Source organism: Neophocaena asiaeorientalis, unplaced genomic scaffold, assembly GCF_003031525.2.
Source record: "Neophocaena asiaeorientalis asiaeorientalis breed wild unplaced genomic scaffold, Neophocaena_asiaeorientalis_V1.1 scaffold671, whole genome shotgun sequence".
Lineage (NCBI taxonomy): Eukaryota > Metazoa > Chordata > Mammalia > Artiodactyla > Phocoenidae > Neophocaena > Neophocaena asiaeorientalis.
In genome coordinates, this window is record NW_020175533.1 from 119,912 (window position 1) to 142,265 (window position 22,354).

Consider the following 22,354-nt stretch of genomic DNA (forward strand, 5'->3'; position numbering starts at 1 on the left):
TATTCCTACCATCTAAAATCATAATGGTCTATCTCACATGCGTCAATAAATAAAATTTAAAAAGCACGAGGTTAAAAAGGCTGAAATTAAATACAGATTCTAGATTTGGATTTAAAATCAGAACTATGTGCAGAATGTGGCACTTTCTGCAAGCTCATTTTGCAATTAAAAAATATGAAAAATAAACCAGTAGACTGTTATAGTTCACATTATTTAACTATGATGTCCTCTCAAGTGTATCTTTCCAAGGGAAGCAACTTTAGAAAAAATCTGGACAAATTCATCCACAGTGGTGAGACCTGCCCCTGGCCTGTCCCCTTCCTCCAGGTTCGTCAGCTTTTGACCTCTGCAGTCAGAGGGGCCAGCTCAGCACCCTTTTTAGTCTCCTCCTAGGTCACTAGATTAAAATTGTACTAAGATTTATAGAGAACCTTTGGTCAGGCAAACAAAGATCCACACACAGAGCACACACGCTCCTCCTTTGACAGCTTCCTACGTAAGTTTCTTCACCACTAGCACTGATTAAGAGCAAAATAAAACCTTAACAAATCAATTAAGAATTTTCCCCTTATAAATTCAAACTTTATTGACCTCCAGGGTTACAAATGACACACATTTCCTTTTTTGTCTGCCACACCTGCCATCAACATGCCAAAGGCATGTCTTCAAGTACCCGAGGATATGGATTAATTTTACAAGTGACATTTAAGTCCCCATTGAGTTACACCTGCTAAGCTCCCAACCAATTTCAAGCTGTGCACTATACCCAAGTCTTACACTTGACTTTAAAAGAAAACAAAGTTCAAAAAAACTTCCGCACAGAACAAAGTTTTCTTCTTTTGTGGAAGGGGCATGAGGCAGGAGTCCTGTTTTTAAAGTATACAACAGCAGACTTTTGATAAAAAAAAGATTGTCGTGGGAGAGAGACTGTGTGTTCTAGTGCCCCGCTTTCCCCTCCCCACGACCCCTCCCAACCCCTGGGTCTCCCTCAAAGTGAGAATACAATGAAATTGGTTTGTATTTATAGATATTTTACAAGGTTAAATAAGAACAACAATAATAATAAAAAAATTGAACACTAAAATGAACAGGTTTTTTTTCTCTTTTTAATTTTCTTTCCAAATGTGACCAGTGTTGCTGAGTGACACTCAAGTAACTGGTGGTTTTTCCTGTGCAGCTGGCTGCTCGGGACTGTTCAGGTGGAGTTGGAAGCTGATGCGGAAGCGGCGTTATTGGTCTGTCCACGGTCTCCAGCATTAGCATCTGCAAATCAAAAGCCCCAAGAGAGAGCATGAACAATGCTGTAACACCCCAGAGAGAAAAGTACGCGGCCTCAACTGCAGGCTGAGAGCTGCATCTGGAACGCTGTTTTGAATATGGCCAATACTATGAAATCTGAATTTTCTTCTGCTTAGAGTTAAGTATGTGCGTTGGCCAGGTCTTGGTACAGAGAAGACGGTATCTTTGAGTAAGTTACAGACTCAGGGAGCCAGAGACCATTTCTGTCAAAGCTCTTGCCACAGCTGGGATTAGCAGAGCATGAATACTCAGTTGGACTCTAGCTCACTTGAAAATAAATGAACAGTGTACAGCTGTGAAAACTTGCTAAAAATTCTGAATGGTGTTACCATATGCCATCTGCTTAAGTGGGTGAATGAGTGGGGCAGTGAAAGTAATATGGGTCAGTGGTGATGGGAGAAGCACCAAGCATAAATCAAACTCAGCTGCTTGCTTTCTAGGTACAGTCCCCCTTCGTTATTCATACAAATGGAAGACACAACCAGCAAAAAGGAAATTTCAGCCATTGTAGTACCAATTCCCTTATTCAATTCAATAAAGCATCTTATAGTCAAATGTCTTAGCACTTGAGCTTACTTTACCTAATCCTTTAAAAATACATATAACTTTACAACTAACTTGAACCCCTGCCCCCCCCCACTCACACTTTTTAAGGTCCATTATTATTTCACAGCCTCCATTAACATTTACACAGACATTTAACTGTGTCCAGACTGGCTCTCCATCTCGGGTAGGCAAGATACTACTGTTTCAGTGGCTTGTCAAGTGGCATCCCTGTCATCACACACGTGACTGGGAATATACTGCTAGGCAAATTTTCTCTCAAAAACTTCACACTAAGCCCTGAGCAAGAAGGGAGGTGGCTTGACTGAGATGGGCAACTTCCAAGAGCCATCGCCCTAGAAGTCCACCACCCTTGGCTATCAAGGCTAGGGACACCAAAAAACAGACTCAGAAGTTTTGTCTCTCTCTCAAGACTGTAGCTCTCCTGTATCCTATGTTGAGTAGAGTAAATGTTATGGCTGAAGGCAACATTTGGTCTTTGGATCTTTCTACTTTGAATTTTTTAATTGAGCAAGAAACAAAAGACCCCAAGGATACACAGCAACTGTAGCTTAAGGAACTCTTAAGGATTAGCTATTCAGTTCATCATTTTGATAGCAACTCGTTAAAAACTATACTTCCTTCCTAAATTCCCAATTGTTCCTCAAAACAATCTACCCTTATATACATTTAACTCAGCCTTTTGGGAAAAAATGTTTATATCTCTTAATAAGAATGGTTGTGCTTAATTCATTTTACTTCCTTCAAAACATCTATAGCACTATTTTCATGAAAATAAGCACAGACATTATGACATCAGGATCCACGCGTTAGTTTCATATTGCCCAGGGCATGGCATCATGTTAACTTATCTGCATGGCACATGGACAGGTGGCAAGAGAGGGTATATGATATATAGCATATAACCTAGTCTCCAAAGGCAGGCAAACAGCCTTTCCCAATAATCAGTCAGTAATTGTACTAATACTTCATTCATTAACTCTTGGTTTTTCCTGGATATGCCCTACTTAGCAGGAGTTTTATTCTCAATGATCATCCCAATTCTGTGCATCAATAACCTAACATCAATTCCTATCCAGGCCACAGGCTCCTATAAGGCTTTCTCAGGAAAAGTGTTCATTTTCATAATTTAGGCACAGGCTACATTAAAAACAACACTCCTGAGAAAGCCTGGAAGGCACAGAGATATCGGCACAGAGATATTTCAGAATTATAATGCTCCTCACAAACCCATGCTTATTATTGCAGCATTTCTCATGCTTTGGATGACACTCAGAACCTGCATGCTTATCATCAAACAGCACTTTCCTCTCATTTTCAACATGTGAAGATGACAGGTAAAACTGTCAAATTCTGGTCTTCCTCAGGACTTAAGAGATCAGCACACATACCAGCAGTGTTAGCAGCTCTGGCTATAGCAGCCATTAGCTATTGGCCAACATTCACCAAGGCTCCTCTACATTGCCAGCCAGCCCATTACATTAATTTACTCTTTGGCAATATCTTATTTAGCTACTAATCTGCTATTGTCCTTTCAGCGGCTATTACCTATGAGCTTATGACATTCCCAAAACTAGTCTTCCCTTCCTTGGATAAATTCAAAGGCTGCTTGTATGATCATAATAAAAAGCATAAGCCTTTTAAGTGGGCATATAACCAGAAACAAAATCACGTTCTGAATAATAAAAAACATTCATGTTCCTCAGGTTTGTAATTTAATGATCTCTTATTTTTCTTTGAATTATTTCCAAATCACCTAATGAGTAAAATTTTAACAGCTAATTATTTTGATTACAATTATCCTTGATATCACAGGATAATATAAAGTCACAGCACTGGACTCATTCATCAAAAACAAAGAAACAAAAACCCTACGCCCTGTGCAATGAACTCTACTTAAAATCAAATTATACATGTCTTTCCTGAGAAAGGAGAGTTCTCTGCTTTTCAGAGGGAGACAAAGCACAGGGAGGAGAAAAGCAAAACAAACAAACGTGACTCTCCATAAACTCAATAGTAGCTCCAACAGACTGCCTGGTTTACTAAATGAGCAAAACTATGTTTTTAAAGTTCTTCTTGGTACATGCTTATTTTGATCTCACTGTCAAGTCTGTAAATTTATTTTACAGAGTTGAATCTGAATTAATATGGACCCTCTATAATAAAAATGTTCATTAATTTAAAATTCTGATAAACTGTCACTAGACTTAGATGTTTACTGCAATTTCTGTAACTTTTCTTCTCAAGCATTTAAAACAGTAACTTTTTTTAAAATATTCTTTTCCGTTACGGTTTATCAGACAGGATATTGAATACACTTCCCTGTGCTATACAGTAGGACCTTGTTGTTTATCCACTCTATATGTAATAGTTTGCATCTGCTAATCCCAAACTCCCAGTCCATCCCCCCCAACACCCCTCCCCGTTGGTAACCACAAGTCTGTTCTCTATGTCTAAACAGTAACTCTTTAAAAGCAGCAAAGCTCATTTTGCCTCTCCTTCATTCCCTTCCTTTCACATATGTACTGGTAAAAGTGATGCAACCTGGCATTATGATTTAAACTAAGATCTTTTGATTATAAAGGATCCAACTATGAAGAGTCAAAGATTGACTATATAGTCTCTTGTTTTCAGTCTTGAGATGCTCTTCTGAAGTTCACAGTGATATATCTTCCTTAAATCTAATCCAATTTCACAAAGTTGTACAACTTAATAACTGTGTGATTTTGGAACAAGTTATTTTACCTCTCTACCCTCAATTTCCCCATCTGTAAAATGGTGATAATACCACCCATCTATGTAATAAGGCCTAAGAAGTGCTTAGTAATTGTCCAATAAATGGAAAGGTAAAAGAAACATCTAGAAATACACAGATGTATAGTTTAGTGTGACTGCAATAACCACCATCACCACCACAGTAAGTATCAGTGGTAGCAGTTGTTGACATCTGGGTGCTTACCAATGTGCTAGACATCATACTAAGTATGTTGCAAGCATGTCATTTAGCCTACAAAGCAAGAAACAGGTACAATTATTGCACCCATTTTGCAAATGGGAAAAAATGGATGCACAAAGCGATGAGATAATGTGTCTAAGGTCACAGAGCTAACAAGTGGAGAGCTGAGCACAGAGGGAACAGAGGAAGAATATGATTACCTTTATGCCTATAGGAGACAAGCAGAAAAGATTTCCTAGCAAAGGGAGAGAGAGGACTTTCATTCAGGCCTAACCCCTACATAATCCAGTGTGATTTCCAGAAGTCTATTTCTATTACCTAAAGAGTTACTACATTAAAACAGGTGAATTTATAATATGAAGAATTAAGAGGATGGCTATTTTATTATCTAATTTTCAAACAGTCTCTACGGGGTATACAGAGATACAAGTGTTTTGGAAACAACTATAGAGCTGATGTTTCACCGACTTCCAACATTCCTAGAAACCAATGCTCATTACCACCCTTCTGATACTGCTGCACAATAAACCAACCAACCAACCAACCAAATGAAGAATGGACTTGAGGGAGAAAGGAGAGAATAATCAGTTTTGGGGGAGGAAGGTGTAAGACCGTTCTTTTACATTGTGGTAGCCACCCTCGAAGATGACTTCAGTGAGTCATGCACCTCTTGATGTCCATGCCCTCATGCAGTCCCCTCCCCCAGTAAATAGGGCTGACCTGTGTAACCAACAGGATATTGCAGAAATAATGGTGCGTGACTTACAAAGTTAGGACATAAAAGACACGTGGCTTCCACCTTCTCCTCCTTGGATTGCTTGGCCTAGGGGAAGCCAGCTGCCACAATGTGAGATACTCAAGTAGCACTACGGAGAGGTCCACGTGGTGAGGGACTGGGCCTCCTGCATACAGCCAGCTCAGAGTCACTAACCACACGAATGAGCCATCCTGCAAGTACAGCTTCCAGCCCCAGGCAACCAGCCTTCAGATGTCTGAAGCCCTGGCTGACATTTTGGCTACAACCTCATGAGAAATCCTGACCCAGAATTATACAGTTAGGCTGCTTCTGAATTTCTGACCCATGAAAACTGTGTGAGATGCTAAATGTTTATTCTTTTTTTTAATGTCATTTTTGTCTTTTATTCGTTTTTAAAAGTTTATTTATTTACTTTTTTACTTTTGGGTCTTCGTAGCTGCATGCGGGCTTTCTCTAGTTGTGGCGAGCAGGGGCTACTCTTCATTGCAGTGTGCAGGCTTCTCATTGCAGTGGCTTCTCTTGTTGTGGAGCACGGGCTCTAGGTGCTCAGGCTTCAGTAGCTGTGGCTCGCGGGCTCTAGAGCACAGGCTCAGTAGTTGTGGTGCATGGGCTTAGTTGCTCCATGGCATGTGGGATCTTCCCGGCCCAGGGCTTGAACCTGTGTCCCCTGCATTGGCAGGCGGATTCTTAACCACTGTGCCACCAGAGAAGCCCGAAATGTTTACTCTTAAGCTGCTAAATTTTGGGGTCTCTTGATACACAGCAACAGATAACTAATGCATACATATAGGTCAAATAACTTAAATGCCAGTTAGGGTTTGTGTTCACAAGCCCATGAACCAAGTCCCTCTACAAAATTAGGTATGCTCCTAATAAACTGTACAAGCAAGAAAGATTGCATCAGATGTTCAATTGTTTTTTCCCTAATGCTGAGAAGAGTCTATGGTTCTGTGACTTTTGTATTGGATATGGCAAAGGGAATTTGTGCATGTACTGTATTGAGACCAATTTTACTCTGACTTCAGATGTAAAAATGACAAGTTGGGCAATCCCATAGTGAAACTAAGGGTGAAGCTCTAAGGTATTAAGTTCCCAACAGAGTCCACCAGGCTGCGATTTTTGTCCTAGAGTAAGTTTTTATGTACAAAATTCCATATCTGATACATATATTTTTCAGGAGAGGATTCACAGTTTTATTCTCAGAGTCTCAAAGATCTGTAAGAGTTGCTACATAATCCAGTCATGGATTTGATGGGTAGCTGTCTCAATTCCGAGGAAACTGCATCATCTAGTTGCTCAGGCAGTAAACCAAAAGTTCTTACCTCGATTCTTTACTCCCCAACCCCCACCAATGTATCAGCAAGTCCTGTCCATTCTCCCTCCAAATGTGTCTGATAAATGTGTAAATGGGGAGGGGAAGGAGAGTGAATGGAAGGTCCCACATTTACAAACTGTCACCAAAAGGTTTAAGAAAAGCAGAAAACAAGGGAACAGGTCAGGAGGAAAGGACAGAGAATAAACAAAGGAGCTGGGGTTCCTAAGACTCTGCTCAGTATTCCAGAACTATGGGTCTATAAAAGTTAAAACCTTCTAATTGATACAAGTGTTCATTGTCTGGCTCAACAGCAATAATGGAAATGTTTTATCTGCACTCTGTAATAGGATGACTGCTAGCTACATATGGTTATTTAAATTTAATTGAAATTAAATAAAAATAAAAATGTAGTTCCTTATTTACCCTAAACACGTTTTCAGATTCTCAAAAGCTATAAAATCATTATTGGCATATTAGTAGAAGAGCGTATTTCAGATATATCCAATCCTTTTTGTGCTTTACATGTACTTTACAAGTATACTTGGGAACTTTAAGTATACTTTTATTTCCTTTATTATGCTCTCCCAAGCCTATATTATGTATTTCTATTTGCCAGCTATCCTGTTTTTATAGCAAGTTAGAAATGTCTCATGACAGGTCAACTCCTCTAAAAGATAAAATTTTGGAGGCCTGGGCCACGCTGTTTGTACTGTGTAGCTAACTCAGGATGTTGCTATTCAAGCTGTTCCAAGTGGAAATGCCTCTACTATAAAACTATGTCTCAGACATTCATGTTATTAACTGACACATGAACAAACAACACATGAACCATTACTCACAGAGAATTAAAGGTATACCCCAAAGTTATATTTAAACCGAAATCATAATCCACACTAATGAAATCAAAGTAGTGTCACTATTAGGGAAAAGGATTCAATTTTCACTTTTCTCTTTATACTGTCTACTATGATTTTGACGATTTTGTGTGTGTCATAATGAGGGAGAGGGAGGGGAAACACTCCTCAGCAAAGCACCATCACCTCTCACGTCATATTATTCCAAGGAAAAGGTGTGGCACAAGACTCCATGGTGGCTTCAGTCATTTAAAAAATAGAACTGAAATTCAGGTGCTAGTGAGCCAATCAATCCAGCAGCAAACCTGGAGGGCTTATCAACAACACTGTTTATACTTGATGTGCCAGCAGTAGAGGTCTTAGCTGCTGTGAGTTCAGGGGCAGAGCACATTTCAATTAAGAGGCTTGGTTGTTCAGGGTAAAAAAACTGAAGGCCATGGGGACACAGGATATATTTTCATCTTTTAAGTTAAAAGACTTAGTTTAGGAACAAAGAATAAGAAAAGGCATATGAACATAAACAGGTAACTTCAGGTAAGGAACTGAGGAACACCTGAAGAACACCTGGAAGAATGTCTTATAGGACACTCACCAACTTAATCAAGAAGGTTTTATTACATTACTTTTGGAGGAAGGAGGAAAAACCCAGGTAAAATTTTTGACTTAATAGGAAAGAACATGTTTTACATAAAAAGAAGCAATTTCCTAGAAGTGATACTTAGCACTGCTCTGGTGAAAATAACGACAAAGATGGTTTGACTTTAGGTACCTATACGCAAACTCACTAAGTGAACTTGAAATCCTAACAGAGGGTAGACACAGTCTCATTGGTGTCAGTGAATTTGTCAAACTGGCACATATGGATGGAAGTCTGTATTTCAAACACAGAGCCAACAGGAGGAAATGGGTACAGCGCTGTGCCTACACACACCTTTTTCATCTGCTAAGTTGGTAATGCATAAAAATACACGTGTGCACATGCACTCTGCACCTCCCCCACCCCACTCTGGGCTGGCCAGTGTTGAAGTAATAGAGAAGTGAAAAAATATGTGCATTACCATTGTAGACTGGGACAAACTTTCTGGAAGGCAATTTGACAATATGTCTTAAAAAAAACTTCCTTATATCTTTTGACTCAGGAATTCTTCTAAAAACTGGGACACAACCCAAATGTCCAAGAATAAGGAATTAGTTAAAGAAATTATGGTACAGGCTTAGAATACTGGTTGAATACTAAAGTCATGTACTCCCCTTCCCCCAAATAGCATAAGCCCATTTAAAAAATGGGACAGAGTTATCTCTGTCCACTGATAACTAGACTAAAATATATTAAATGGTGTTACCTTTGATTTTCTTTGGAAGTGAGAATATGGAGAGTCTTATTTTCTAAAATAATTATATACTGTATTTTTAATAGAGAAAAATCCTTGGGTTTTTAAAAAAAGTTATATATTTTTATAAAATTCCACATACATTTAGGTTAAGACAAAGAGAAAATAGACAGGAAAGAGTTTGGAAGATGAACACCTGAGGGCAACACTGTGGGTTCTGCAGCTAGACAGGGTATGGGTGCAGCTTTCCCAGAGCACACTATACAAGTGCCACAGAGGCAAAGGGTAATCATACTTGGAAAAAGGGGGGGGAATAAAGGGATGGTAACCATTATTTTAGGAAAGTAAGTATTTGATACACTGACTTAATTTAACATTTTATTTATCAAAATCAGTGGAAACAAACAATGGGAGAAATTACTCTGGGTTTAATTCTGCCCAGCTAGAAAAAACTGTCTGGTGATGTAGAAGGTGACAGGGTGACAGAAATTCTGGGGTAAAAATAACTGTAATAGTAAGAAAAAGGGATCACTAGCCCTGGCTAAACTGAAACATGACTTTAGCAAAATGCATTTCAAAAAGTTCAGGGAACAAATAGGTATGATTTTGTAGTTACAGTCTTCAAAAGGGGTTAATAACTGACAAGAAATAGAAAATTATGAAAATCAAAATTCTGACCAACCAAACAATTGCACATACTCTCAATGCAAAGTAAAAGGAGAAGAACCAAAGAAACCAACTAAAAGGGTTTTCTTTGATGGGCTCATAATTTAAAAAGTAGGGCACACATCCCAGGAAGAATAGAAAATAAAAATGTGCACTTGTCAGAACAGGCCAGATTTGGTTTAAATGAGGTAACAGCAAAGGGTTTCAAAGCAAGATCAAAAAACATTAAGCCCCCTGACCAGGTAAAAAGACAGAGAAGACAGACCTTGTCCAACTCTTATCATGATTCCCTTTTCTGTTAGAAGGGTTTTCAACCTGGAAAGGATATAACAAAAATCCTAATAAACAAAATGCAGCCCGAGGAAGGTGAGGGAAATCTATACATTTTAAATGTCTTTAAACCCAGAATCTATAGTCCAACAAACACATTCTTAAATGGATTACAGAAATTCAGTTTACAAATATTTAAGCACTAGAAATTTCCTTAAGTCTTAAAAAAAAAAAAAAAGATTTCATTTCCATCTTTAACAGAGTTTCTTTTTTGATGGAAAAAATCTGAAAGTTTTCTTGACAACAGCAAAGCATTTAACTTAGTTTTCATAACATTATTATATAAATGAGTATTGTAAGGTTGGTCTGTAGTTAAGAGACCAGTTATTCAGAGACTGTCACAAGAATAATCCCTAGTAAGCGTTGCATAGTCCCATTTAACTTGTTTTATCAGTAACTTCAGTAAAGGCAAAAAAACCAAACCAAAACAAAAAACTAGTAGGCTCTGACTTGTCCTGTTTAATATATTCTATTAGTTGCTTGGATAGAGGCAAAAAATTGATGTGTTTATGAAATATGCAGATGACAAATAATTGTATAGAAAACCTAACACCCTGATACTTTAGAACATATTCAGGATTAGGATTTAAAATCCTCATTAGTATGGAGGGGATGCTAGCCATCATTAAAATTTGAAGGACTTTTGCGTGTAAGAATTGGGTTGGTTTTCTATAATCCCAGAGTAGGATCACTGAATGAAAGAGGATTTCTAACAAAGTGATACAAAGATGGAATGTGTTACTGAATATTCCAGTTACTGAATATACACAAGCATGAGACACTAGTTCTCAGTAGATAATAAGGAAGGTGAAATCAGTGGTTTTCAAATTTGTTTTAATAGCAGAACTATTGCACTGGAAGAAGACTAATATACAAAGCAGAGAGAAAACTGCTCTAGCTGAAATTCCCAACCACATCTCACACTTAACTCAGGTGGCACTGGATCAGATTATCTCTAAAGTGGTTCATATTTGATTAGCAAAACTATAATTCCTCAAGATGTATTACTCTAGATGGTCCAGATGAATGGTCTCCCAAATGGAATGATTGGGAGGATCTGTTGGGGGTGTGGAGAAAAATCAGGTATAAATATCAAAATAAGAAATTGTACTTTATGGACTGAGAGTGGTATGTATACTTTTCAGGAGTTTCTCGTGTCAATCAGAGCCACAGTCAGATATAATGCCCCCAGGCACTGAGGTATTCTAAAAACAATTTAAAAGAATGAAAGTTTTTGAGGGAAAAAAACTCCCCACCACTAACAACATCCATACCCACTAATTTAACACAACTGTTTTAATTTCTGTATATTTGTATCTAGTTCCTATCCACACGCAAATACATATTTTGGCACAGTTACCAACATGGTACATAGGATTTTTAAGTTTTCTCCACATAAATTAAGATACTTCCACAAATGTAAGTTTCATAATAATTGTCTTTCATGGTTACATACAAATGGAGATTTCATAATGTACTGAAACATTTTCCTACTGTTGACCATTCAGATCATATTGGCTCTTTTTTTGTTCTTATATAATTATTCCTATTCATATCTCTGTACATGGTAGCTTTTTTTCTTCTATTAGATGTACCCTGAAGTTAAGATCCCTAAAGTGGGATTAGTGAATAAAAAAGTATGAATGCTGCTGTGTTAGCTCTTGTACATAGTAATGCTTTCCAACAGGTCTTTATCCATTCATCTGCAGTCACTACCGGAACCTTGAATACAACACATGGAAAAAGTAGTTGAAACATCTGCAAAAACAGTTTCCTCAGTATTAATCTCATTAAACTGATAGAAGCTATCTTTACTATTTTCAAGAAAGGTGAGAAAAATAGCTATTACTGTGATATTCTATTGTACTGATCAAGGTTCTTTTGGAGAGGCTAGAGAATAACAACTATATATTCCCAGAGTAATCTCACCTTTAGGCCATGGAATAATAACCTTTAGGCCACAATCTGGATAAGAAAAGGTTTACTTTCTTTGCTTTTCCAGAAGTAGCAATATAGAGACTAAATTGAGATTTCTGCCTACAATGTATTTAAAATTTAATAAGACCTAACATCTGAATACCATTTAATAACTTTGGCTACCAAAAGAAACTGACTAAAATCTAAAGCTTATTTCATGATAATATAGTCAGTATGATCACTGTTGATGGCATCTTCATCATTCTACTTTGTTCTTCTTCTGCTTTTATCCTACCTACTTTAGGATTTAGCTTTGCTCCCAGATCAACATAAATGTCACAGAACTCCATTCTTATTTAAGCCAGCTATAAACAACATAAAAGCTTCTGAGGCAGTCATCTAGGAGCCTCTGTATTCTGATGATCTTGCTCAAGATACAAACATGTGTGACAGAAGCTGAACTTCAGTGGTGCGGAGCATCAGCAGAAATGGTATTTTAACAGATCAGAAGATAATTTCAGGGCTATGCTTCTCTTCCGAAGTTGTTTCTTAGTGATCTAAATCCAATGTTAGATGACCAGGAGGCACATTCTCAGGCTAGTCAAAGTAGATATTCTGCTTCTTGTTGATATGGTTTTGTCCTAAACTAAAAGTGGCTCTATTTTCATGTATATTCTCCATTAAATTGACTTAAACTAAGTAAGCCAATTGTTTAGTTAGAAGTACATATTGCAATTAATTCACCTAAAGACATATTGGGTTCTATTGTGGTGCTGCACCTAGGGTGGGTGATTAGAAATTCTAATTTTGATAATTTTAAATTAGAAACATTTTCCAGGTTCAGATCTTCAAGGTCTGAAGCTTTGTAGCTTAACAGTTTACTTCTTCATACCTTGGAACAGACCTGGAAATGCTTTGTGAGGAAAGTTTCAGCCATGTCAGCAGGCATTCATTCCCTCACTGCTTGGGTGGAGAGATGGGGTGTCTATTTATTCAGGTGAGGAGAGTCACAGGTTCTTTCATAAGAATGATCCTTTTTCGTAAGAGGATGGATGTCAACCTGCCTTTCACATGGCTGGTTTTTAACATTTCTGGATCTGTCCTTACTTGGCAATAACAATAATAAAAATAGTGTAGCAGTTTCCTTTCACTGAAAGTCTACCATGTGACCAGGCAAAGTGTTAAGCACTTTGTACATTTTATATCTTACTTCTCACAACTATATGTAGTGGGTATTTACTATTCCTGTTTTATGGATAAAGAAACTGAAGCTAAGAGAGACAACAAAGAGCATGTATATTTTAAGGTGTTACTAAAGAATATAACTTATACTACCAAATTCTTATTTAAAATATGTGTACACGCACATACATATATATTTATACAAATACAGGTGGCCGTTAAGGTCATACAGTCAATCCCTTCATCTAGATGAGCATTTCCTGAGGTATGTTTGGTGACATTTACTTTGGCTCGCATTACTTTGGCCCCAAAGGAAACTGTTTTCCTTTAACTACACTGTGGTGGTATGCCTTTGGCTTACACTGAAGGGCATGAAGGGCACTTAGGAAAGTATCCAAATGGAACTCACCATTACATTTATTGTTGAAACTTTATTGTTGAGAATTTCATTTACTCTTATCTCTTATAGTACTAAATCTGTGGCCCTAAAGGAGAAATACTTCTCAAACAGCAGAGTCAGAAACACTTTGCTTCTCCTAAGCCACCAGTGTGCTTTTAATCTAATGAACGATGGAAATTTTTTTTTTTTTTTTTGCGGTACGCGGGCCTCTCACTGTTGTGGCCTCTCCCGTTGCGGAGCACAGGCTCCGGACGCGCAGGCTCAGCGGCCATGGCTCACGGGCCCAGCCACTCTGCGGCTTGTGGGATCTTCCTGGACCGGGGCACGAACCCGTGTCCCCTGCATCGGCAGGCGGACTCTCAACCACTGCGCCACCAGGGAAGCCCCAATGGAAATTTTTAACAGATATCATTTCTTTATTTACTTTAGCCACTAGGAGGCTCAGAGAAATATGTGAAATCCTTTCTGATAACTATTAAGATACTCAAGGCATACATTCCTTTAATTTTAGCTCTGCCCTTAGCCTACTATTCCTCTATTAAATTCCTCATACCCTGATCTATTTCAACTTTAAAGTAAATTCTCAGGATTAAAGTCTAATGTTAGTTTCCATATTTATGTTGAAATTCGATTTCAACAGCTATAAAATGTATATCACAATAAAATATTTTTTGAGGACTGCTGTAACCTGTATCAAAGCAACATCAAAATCAGGTTACATACTAGGATCCTACCAGGCAGACAATTTGCCCAAAACCTTAGTTGCAATCATTAACTAGTTTAGTATTTCACATTAAGAAAATCATTTAAAATTACCCAAAACTTACCAATCATAATTCTCATTGTTATTCACAGTCTAAAACAATTCCTAGAAACTAGATCAACAAGTAAGTGTACTAGTTCGGGGTTAGGGCCTATTTAATGTTTTGAACAATCTGTGTAATCTAACGTTGGCCAGTGAATTATTAAGTTTATTAATAGCTCATCTAAGTAATTCTGTCTTCCTTCTAAATAGAGGTCATAGTTAAAAACAAAACCAAAAACAGCCTCTATATTTTTACATTTAAAAAATTCAAAGCACATTTCAGTACATAATTGATTTGTACCATATTACTCTAAGAGAGCACTGCCACTCATTTTACAGATTGAGAAAACTAATAAGACATTACTAAAACTAATAAAGTTCAAATGACTTTCTCAAGGTTAACATGTGCTGATGAAACTAGAACTAGAAAAGAGACCTTTCTTTCCAAACTTTTTCTGGAATGAAGACAGGCCACAGATAAGAATGAAATGTTTTAAATCCTTATTAGCAACATTCTAAAAGAATAAGATCGGACAGGAACAAACAACTCTGTGTCAGACATCATGAGAGAGATTTTGACCTCACTGCTGAATGCTAAGAACTAGTAATGCAAGATTTTCTGTCTTGGAGCATAAACGCCCTTTGGCAAAAATGGGTCTGATCCAACTCAATTCAATGAAACAGATGATTAAATAAAAATGGAGTCAGCTCCTGACATCTGCGTTTTTGGTGGTGGTGGTGGTAGTGGGGTGTTGAGGGGAAGATACCAAATTCTTTGTGAGCCCAACTGTACTACCTACTATATTTCTAACTTCATTTTTAGCTGTCCTTCCGAGGACCTTCAATTCACTCAAGGTTGGGTATTTTCAGAATATCTGTAAAATGACAGTAATTCTCACTAAATCAGGTCCCAACATTAGCTAGCTATGGGACCAGCAGTGTACCTGAGCTCTAAGCTGGGAGACCATGTGGGCATTCTTTTCTTTTTGGATAGACAAGATTTAGTCATATTCTGATCTAAGTCTTAGCTAAATGTATTGGCATTGCAGTTTTAGCCCTTTCAAATGATTAAATTACACCAATCTATATTCATACTTCTTGAAAATTTGCCTCTCTAGTATATTAATATAATTTATATTCAGGGTGATGGAATTAAAGTGAATTATCTTCAATAATATTACATTTGTACAGACTGCTTTCTGCTATAAGCATCTCACTTGACATATTAATCAAGAAATTATACAGAAAGCATGACTTTTAAAATAACAATTATGGTGACATCACTTAACATTATTATAAGATATTTATACCTCACATATAAAGCATTTATGGGGTCTTTTTATGCTTTTTGGAAATTAAAGCAACATTTTATTCCCATTTAATCATTTGGCTATGCTATGTTTTTGATACTTGGAAGGCACTAAATGTTCACATTCACCAAATGAGATAAAATGAAGACAAAAACAAAATACGTTTTTATAGCAGAGACTTATGTATTCTCACCTGAGGCTGCTGTGGTATTTGAAGGGGTTGAAGCAGCTGCTTGAATCCGAGCATGAGGAGGAATAAGGATGGTAGCTAGAGGTGGATTACTTGACAGTTCTAGAGAAAAGGTAAGACGCATGTGTTAGAATCCACTCTTAAATTTTATGTGAAACTATTTTATTGGTAACACTAACAGAAGATACAGCATTAAAACATTGGTTTAACAGAAAAAAAAGACATGATAAACCTACATCTGAAACTAAATCATGAGCTAGTAATTAACATATAGAGAAAGTCCACAGAAATGGTGTGATACATAACAAAGGCACTATCTGCTAAAATTAGGGTATCTCTGAAAACTAAAGATAGGCCGGGGAAAGGTACTGGTCAAAAGTTTGAGGGTAAGCATATTAATAAGATATATTTCCATCTTTTATTAACTTAAATACACTAGGTTTTCCCTTGGTGCTCCGACAGTATTTGACTGCAGGGATTGAGGGTGACGGTGTCACGGAAAAGAGAATATAATTGCAGTTTGTACTTCGGCATGCACAGACCAAGTTACTCGATAGCAGGTAAGATTTATCCAAACAGTAGAGGAAACGGGATTTAAGGAACATCTGTTTAAATTCTCATTGCTTTTATTAAAAATGTCTTTACTGAATTCTACTTTGCTTTTTAACTTAGTAAGATTATTACTTTTTAAAAGTTTGAAATACGCTTTTATCTGCACGTGGAAAGTTTCTCTCTGTCAACTGTATACAAACTGGCTTTCTTTAAAGAATTAAGTTCTGTATATGAATCGTGACAAAAAGATGATATTGGACTTAATAATGTAAACAACTACCGAGACATGGTGGTGAGCTTGTACATAAAAGTATCTGGTGTTAACTTCCGATAATACGACTTCTTCTAGTCTGCCTGGGATAACCCTGGTTTATTCTTGTAGTTCTGGCATTTAACTAGTGAGTGCTTATTTCCACTCTAATAAGTGTCGCTATTAATAATTCTTATTCCAATAATTTGAAGGAATAATTATATGACCATACTAGCTAAAGAAAGATGTTATCCTCTGAGCTACAAGCAATTCACAGTTACGGCACGGACTAAAAAAAGTTAGGAAATAGTATTTTCTTTAAATTAAAGTAAAATTCACATAATATAAAATTAATCATTTTAAAGTGTATAATTCGTGGAAGTTAGTACATTCACAATGTTGTACAACCATCACCTCTACCTAGTTTCAAAATATTTTCATCACCCCAAAGGGAAACCTTTAAGCAACTACTCGCCATTCATCCCTCCCGCCAGCCCCTAGTAAGAGAAATATCGTTTTAACGCAGTACTTTACAAAGCCCCTGGCAATACTGATTTATTCAACTCGGTGCCTTAGTAGCTAAATTTTGTACTAAATCAGATTCTAAATGATAACCAGATTCTGGTAAAAAGAAGCAATATGCTGATGTCAAGATATATGAAAAATGAATGGGAGGAAAAGCTCAAAACTGAGAGAAGACTATTCATTATCTTTTCCCCTTAAATGAGAAGACTTATTAGGTCAGCTCATCAAATAATAACCTTCCCTGAGTTGGAAAATCACTGCCCTAATGATCAGGTTTGAAGATATGCTGTTTTCTCATAATCAGCTTTAGTAAGCTGTTTCAGTTCTCACTGAGGTGCAGAAAGAGCCAGTGTAGTTTTACTTCAAATCAGTCCAATTTTAACACACAACCTTACACCTAGAAAAACAAGAGAATCACTGATAATTGCCATGGCTGATGAGTTTATGGTTCTAAGAATAAAAATTAATGTAAGATGTGGTAGTTACTCTTCAGTAATCCAAAAGAAAGTCAGACTTACCATCCCAATTAAGATTAAAATCTCCTAAAATAGAAAAGCTTCTTTAAAATCCACCCATCCATCTACCCACCCACACCCTCATCCAACTAACAATACTGAGCATGAAAGACTGTGTTAGGTCCCAGGATAGACAGATAAAAAGATGGTTGTCTTTGTCTGTTCAACAGAAATAGGAAATGGAAGGACAATTACACAAATAAGCTGGCAAGAAAGGCATTCAATCGATTCGAGACTGGGACACTTTTAAATTAAAAGATCTCTATGACTATGAGCCCAACATCTAAAAGAAAACCCAAAAAAGGAAAAGATGACCAAAGATTTTAATATAAGACATTCTGACAGAGCTACAATTGAGATAATCTTTAAAATAAACTGAGTATCAGTGGTCTGTGGTCACATGCTGTCCATTTTCTCCCATTCACTCAATCTCTTTTACCAGATCACCTATCCTTGTGTATCTGCATGTCCAATTGAGGGCCATGGTGGTTTTGTGTCTTATTCTGGTTAAGGTGTATATATGCGTACACACACACACACACACACACACACACACACACACACACACACACACACACAGTTGCAGGGTTTGAGAAAAACAACCTCTTTTTCACTAGGTGGCAGAGGGGTAACTAATGAAAGTGAAAGGGAACAGCAAAGAAAGACGACGATAACCAAAAAAAAGGAAGCTATGGGATACCGGAGGCTTTGCCACATCTAAAGACACAGGGGAGAGGTAAGTAAGGTTCATGAAACAACTTAAAAGACTAAGTTCTTAACCTAGAGTGAACAGTGGATAGCCTTTGGGGGCAGGGAGAACTTTTGTGAAAGTTGAGTCACACACCCAAAAACTTAAGAAATTCTAACCTGGTCAGCCACATATAGCTCTATTATCTCTCCAACTTCTATACACCATTGTCCTTTTCCTCTTCCTTAATTATATGTATTCCTTCAGGTCCATTGCTTTCCATCCATTAACTCTTCTCCACTTCAGAGAGCTTGCTCACTGTCACAGCTTTTGCTTGTGTGAATGAGGAAGCCTCCATGTATTACAGCACTGTTTTCTACACTACAAGTCTGTCCCTTTTGTGAGGAGAGACTATGGGCACTTCTGTGGGCTGTCACAAGTAGTCCAAAATGCTTGCAATTTTTTTTTTTTTTTGCATGCAACAATTACAACCTACTCCCAATCTCCCTATCTATCCATGGCACTGAATAGTAAGGAAACGGAGGCAATGAGTATGCATACAAAATGCACTGAAAGAAAGCAAAAAAAAGATGGCATTTTGGAGGACAGAAAGAGCAAAGCAACAGACATTTTTAGAATCAGGGAAAGTATACGTATTCTTTTTTTCTTTAAATTTTATGGACTGATTGATTGGCTGTGTTAGGTCTTCAATGCTGCACGTGGGCTTTCTTTAGTTGCAGTGAGCGGGGCAACTCTTCGTTGCAGTGCGTGGGCTTCTCATTGCGGTGGCTTCTCTTGTTGCGGAGCACGGGCTCTAGGCACTTGGGCTTCAGCAGTTGTCGCATACAGGCTCTAGAGCGCAGCCTCAGTGGTTGTGGCACACGGGCTTGGCTGCTCCGTAGCATGTGGGATCTTCCTGGACCAGGGCTCGAACCTGTGTCCCCTGCATTGGCAGGTGGATTCTTAACCACTGTGCCACCAGGCAAGTCCCAGTATATGTATTCTTAAAGGCAGAGAATATGATGGAGTGTAGAAGAGATTGAAAATGAAAAGTTAATATTTATTCACTAAATATATGTGTGAGGCTTGAGAGCAGGGAGATTATTAAGGAAACAAGGAAGCCCATAATATAAAAGTGGGTCTAGCTATGGAAAAGAGGTGGGAAGAATAAGAGACTGCATTACTCCAGAGACACGGTTCAAACAAAATGGCAACAGGTTCCAGAATGTTTTAGAAAACTTCATGCATGACAAGGATTTCTTCAACCAATTGAAGATGCCATAAAACTACTCATTAAAAAAAAAATCACATAGTAGTTTATGAGGAAACATTATGAATGTTTTGATGGTGTATCAATCATTATGTGGTCCACCATCAAAACATAATGCACAATTCGAACAAAAGCAAATGAATTTAAAAATAGCTATCAATAAGCCAACCAAGAAAGGTATCAACCAACCAAAAGGTTAACCAAACTCATTTAAATAAATTTTGCTGCACTGTTGACACTAAAAACTATAGAAGAAAAATTCCCATGAAAAGACCACTGTAAGTTAAGCAATATTTTTAAATGTTAAAAACAAGAACAGAACCTAAATCTAGTTGTTTTGGAGAAACCTGAAGTTTCCCTTAAAGTTTTTCTTCTTCCAAATATAAGATTTCCAAATTTATTAATAAGGGCGGGTTTTTGTTTTTTTTAATTTGCAGGGGTGGGGGATAGGAGTAGGGGTGGGAAGAGGTATATATGTTTGTTCAAACTTGTGTTGTGTGAAAGCTGAGGATAAGTTTGAGAATAGTAATCAATGTACAAACCAGAAGGAAGAAATCAACCCTTTATTAACTAGACCTCTTACAGTCATAAGTTAGAAGGAAATCTTCTTTCTTTGTTATCTTTGAAAGGGCTCAACATGCAGACCTCCAGAAAGGAGTCACTACAAGAGGCAAACTTTCTTTATCTTCTATAAGTAGTTTGAGGTTTTCATGTGTGTATCAGGTCTCTTAAGAATAAATGACAATTGCCAGTGGTTGTCCATATAGTTAAAACTGCTATTTTTTTTTTCCTATTCACAGAAAATGACTTAACAATGGCATGGTACTTTTTTTTTGAGGAGTAATTCAAATGTTAGGATGGTGAACCTTGATCTTACACACTGAATTCTAATGTTGCTTGTTTGGATGTATATTTTTTAGATGAACAAGTAACCCCATTAAAACTGTTTCTCTCCTAACAATTTCAAAGTGCCCAGGAAATCTCTGACCAAGTTCCTAACGTTGACTACATACTCCATACTCATTCAGAAAAGTAAACAAATACTAATCAGAAGATCAGACAAATAGTAAACAAATTACAAGGCTTGCTCCTGCTGCTTGGTAATATTAGCAATGTTTCATGCGCGAACTACATGATACCTGTAGAAACCCATGACTACTTTGCCTTGGAACTGCCCAAGAGGGAGCATCACAATTTATACTAGTCACCCAAAAAGGTGTGTACTACATTTATAGTAATGCATTGTGTACTACATAATGCATTTTGTGTACTACATAATGCATTTTGTGTACTACATTTATAGTAATGATACATTTACAAGTTATCTAGCAAAACGTTAGTATTTTTAAAGTCCTGGTGATTAAAAAGAATAAGCTTTAGTAACCTGAAAATCTTAGAACTCCATTCTTGATGAAATGTAGTAAGTGTAGCATTTATGTTGAATTCTGCAGGAACCAGTTTGTGGTTTTTTTGTGTCCATTTACACCATGATTTTACATATCTTACCCTTTCATGCTCTATGTTTTTAGCTTTATTTCTCATTTTTTCTTTGTCTTTCTGGAGTCAACTCATTTTTTACAATCAGAATTTTGGAGCTGCATGTGTCTTTTTTTTTTTTTAAACACACGTTCTTTCTTATTTTATTCTTTCTGACAGTTTTGAAAAGAATCTTTTTTTTTAACATCTTTATTGGAGTATAATTGCTTTACAATGGTGTGTTCGTTTCTGCTTTATAACAAAGTGAATCAGTTATACATATACATATGTTCCCATATCTCTTCCCTCTTGCGTCTCCCTCCCTCCCTATCCCACCCCTCTAGGTGGTCACAAACCACCAAGCTGATCTCCCTGTGCTATGCGGCTGCTTCCCACTAGCTATCTATTTTACGTTTGGTAGTGTATATATGTCCATGCCACTCTCTCACTTTGTCACAGCTTACCCTTCCCCCTCCCCATATCCTCAAGTCCATTCTCTAGTAGGTCTGTGTCTTTATTCCCGTCTTACCCCTAGGTTCTTAATGACCTTTGTTTTTTTCTTAGATTCCATATATATGTGTTAGCATACGGTATTTGTTTTTTTCTTTCTGACTTACTTCACTCCATATGACAGACTCTAGGTCCATCCACCTCACTACAAATAACTCAATTTTGTTTCTTTTTATGGCTGAGTAATATTCCATTGTATATATAGAACTACCATACGACCCAGTAATCCCACTACTGGGCATATACCCTGAAAAAACCATAATTCAAAAAGAATCATGTACCAAAATGTTCATTGCAGCTCTATTTACAATAGCCAGGAGATGGAAGCAACTTAAGTGTCCATCATCGGATGAATGGATAAAGAAGATGTGGCACATATATACAATGCAATATTACTCAGCTGTATGTGTCTTTGAATATCCTTTAATCCAACTACCTCATCTTTTTAAATTAGTAAACTCAGAGATAGTGTCTTGGCCAAGATCTGCACCTAGTTAGAGAGAGACTGGGAAGGAGACTTTAGGTCTGACTTACTCCATATGCAATACTGCATATCTTTATTGCCTTGGTTATACATCACATACCGCCAGTATTCTGGTCTTCCTGGAAGTGTATCTGTCCAAACTACACACAGAACTTTAAGTCCAAACATTAGTTTTTCATTGTTTGTTCCTATAACATTCCACATTCTC

The 22,354-nt window shown here is 37.3% G+C and overlaps 1 protein-coding gene across 5 annotated transcripts in view; it reads right to left on the minus strand.

Annotated features, from left to right (window-relative positions):
• Positions 1-1,088: 1,088 nt before the first annotated feature.
• The window catches only part of GSK3B (glycogen synthase kinase 3 beta), a 196,830-nt gene continuing 175,564 nt past the window's right edge, over positions 1,089-22,354 (minus strand). The window contains exons 10-11 of one of the 5 annotated variants that reach the window (XM_024769219.1): positions 15,880-15,978; positions 1,089-1,263 (exon numbers count right to left, since the gene is read on the minus strand). In XM_024769219.1, the coding sequence (XP_024624987.1) occupies positions 1,196-1,263; positions 15,880-15,978 (167 nt within the window). In that variant the 3' untranslated portion in view covers positions 1,089-1,195. Of the gene's footprint in view, positions 1,264-9,485; positions 10,058-10,756; positions 11,795-15,879; positions 15,979-22,354 lie in introns of those variants that run through there. The other 4 variants (XM_024769218.1, XM_024769221.1, XM_024769222.1 and 1 more) reach the window with 4 other exon arrangements.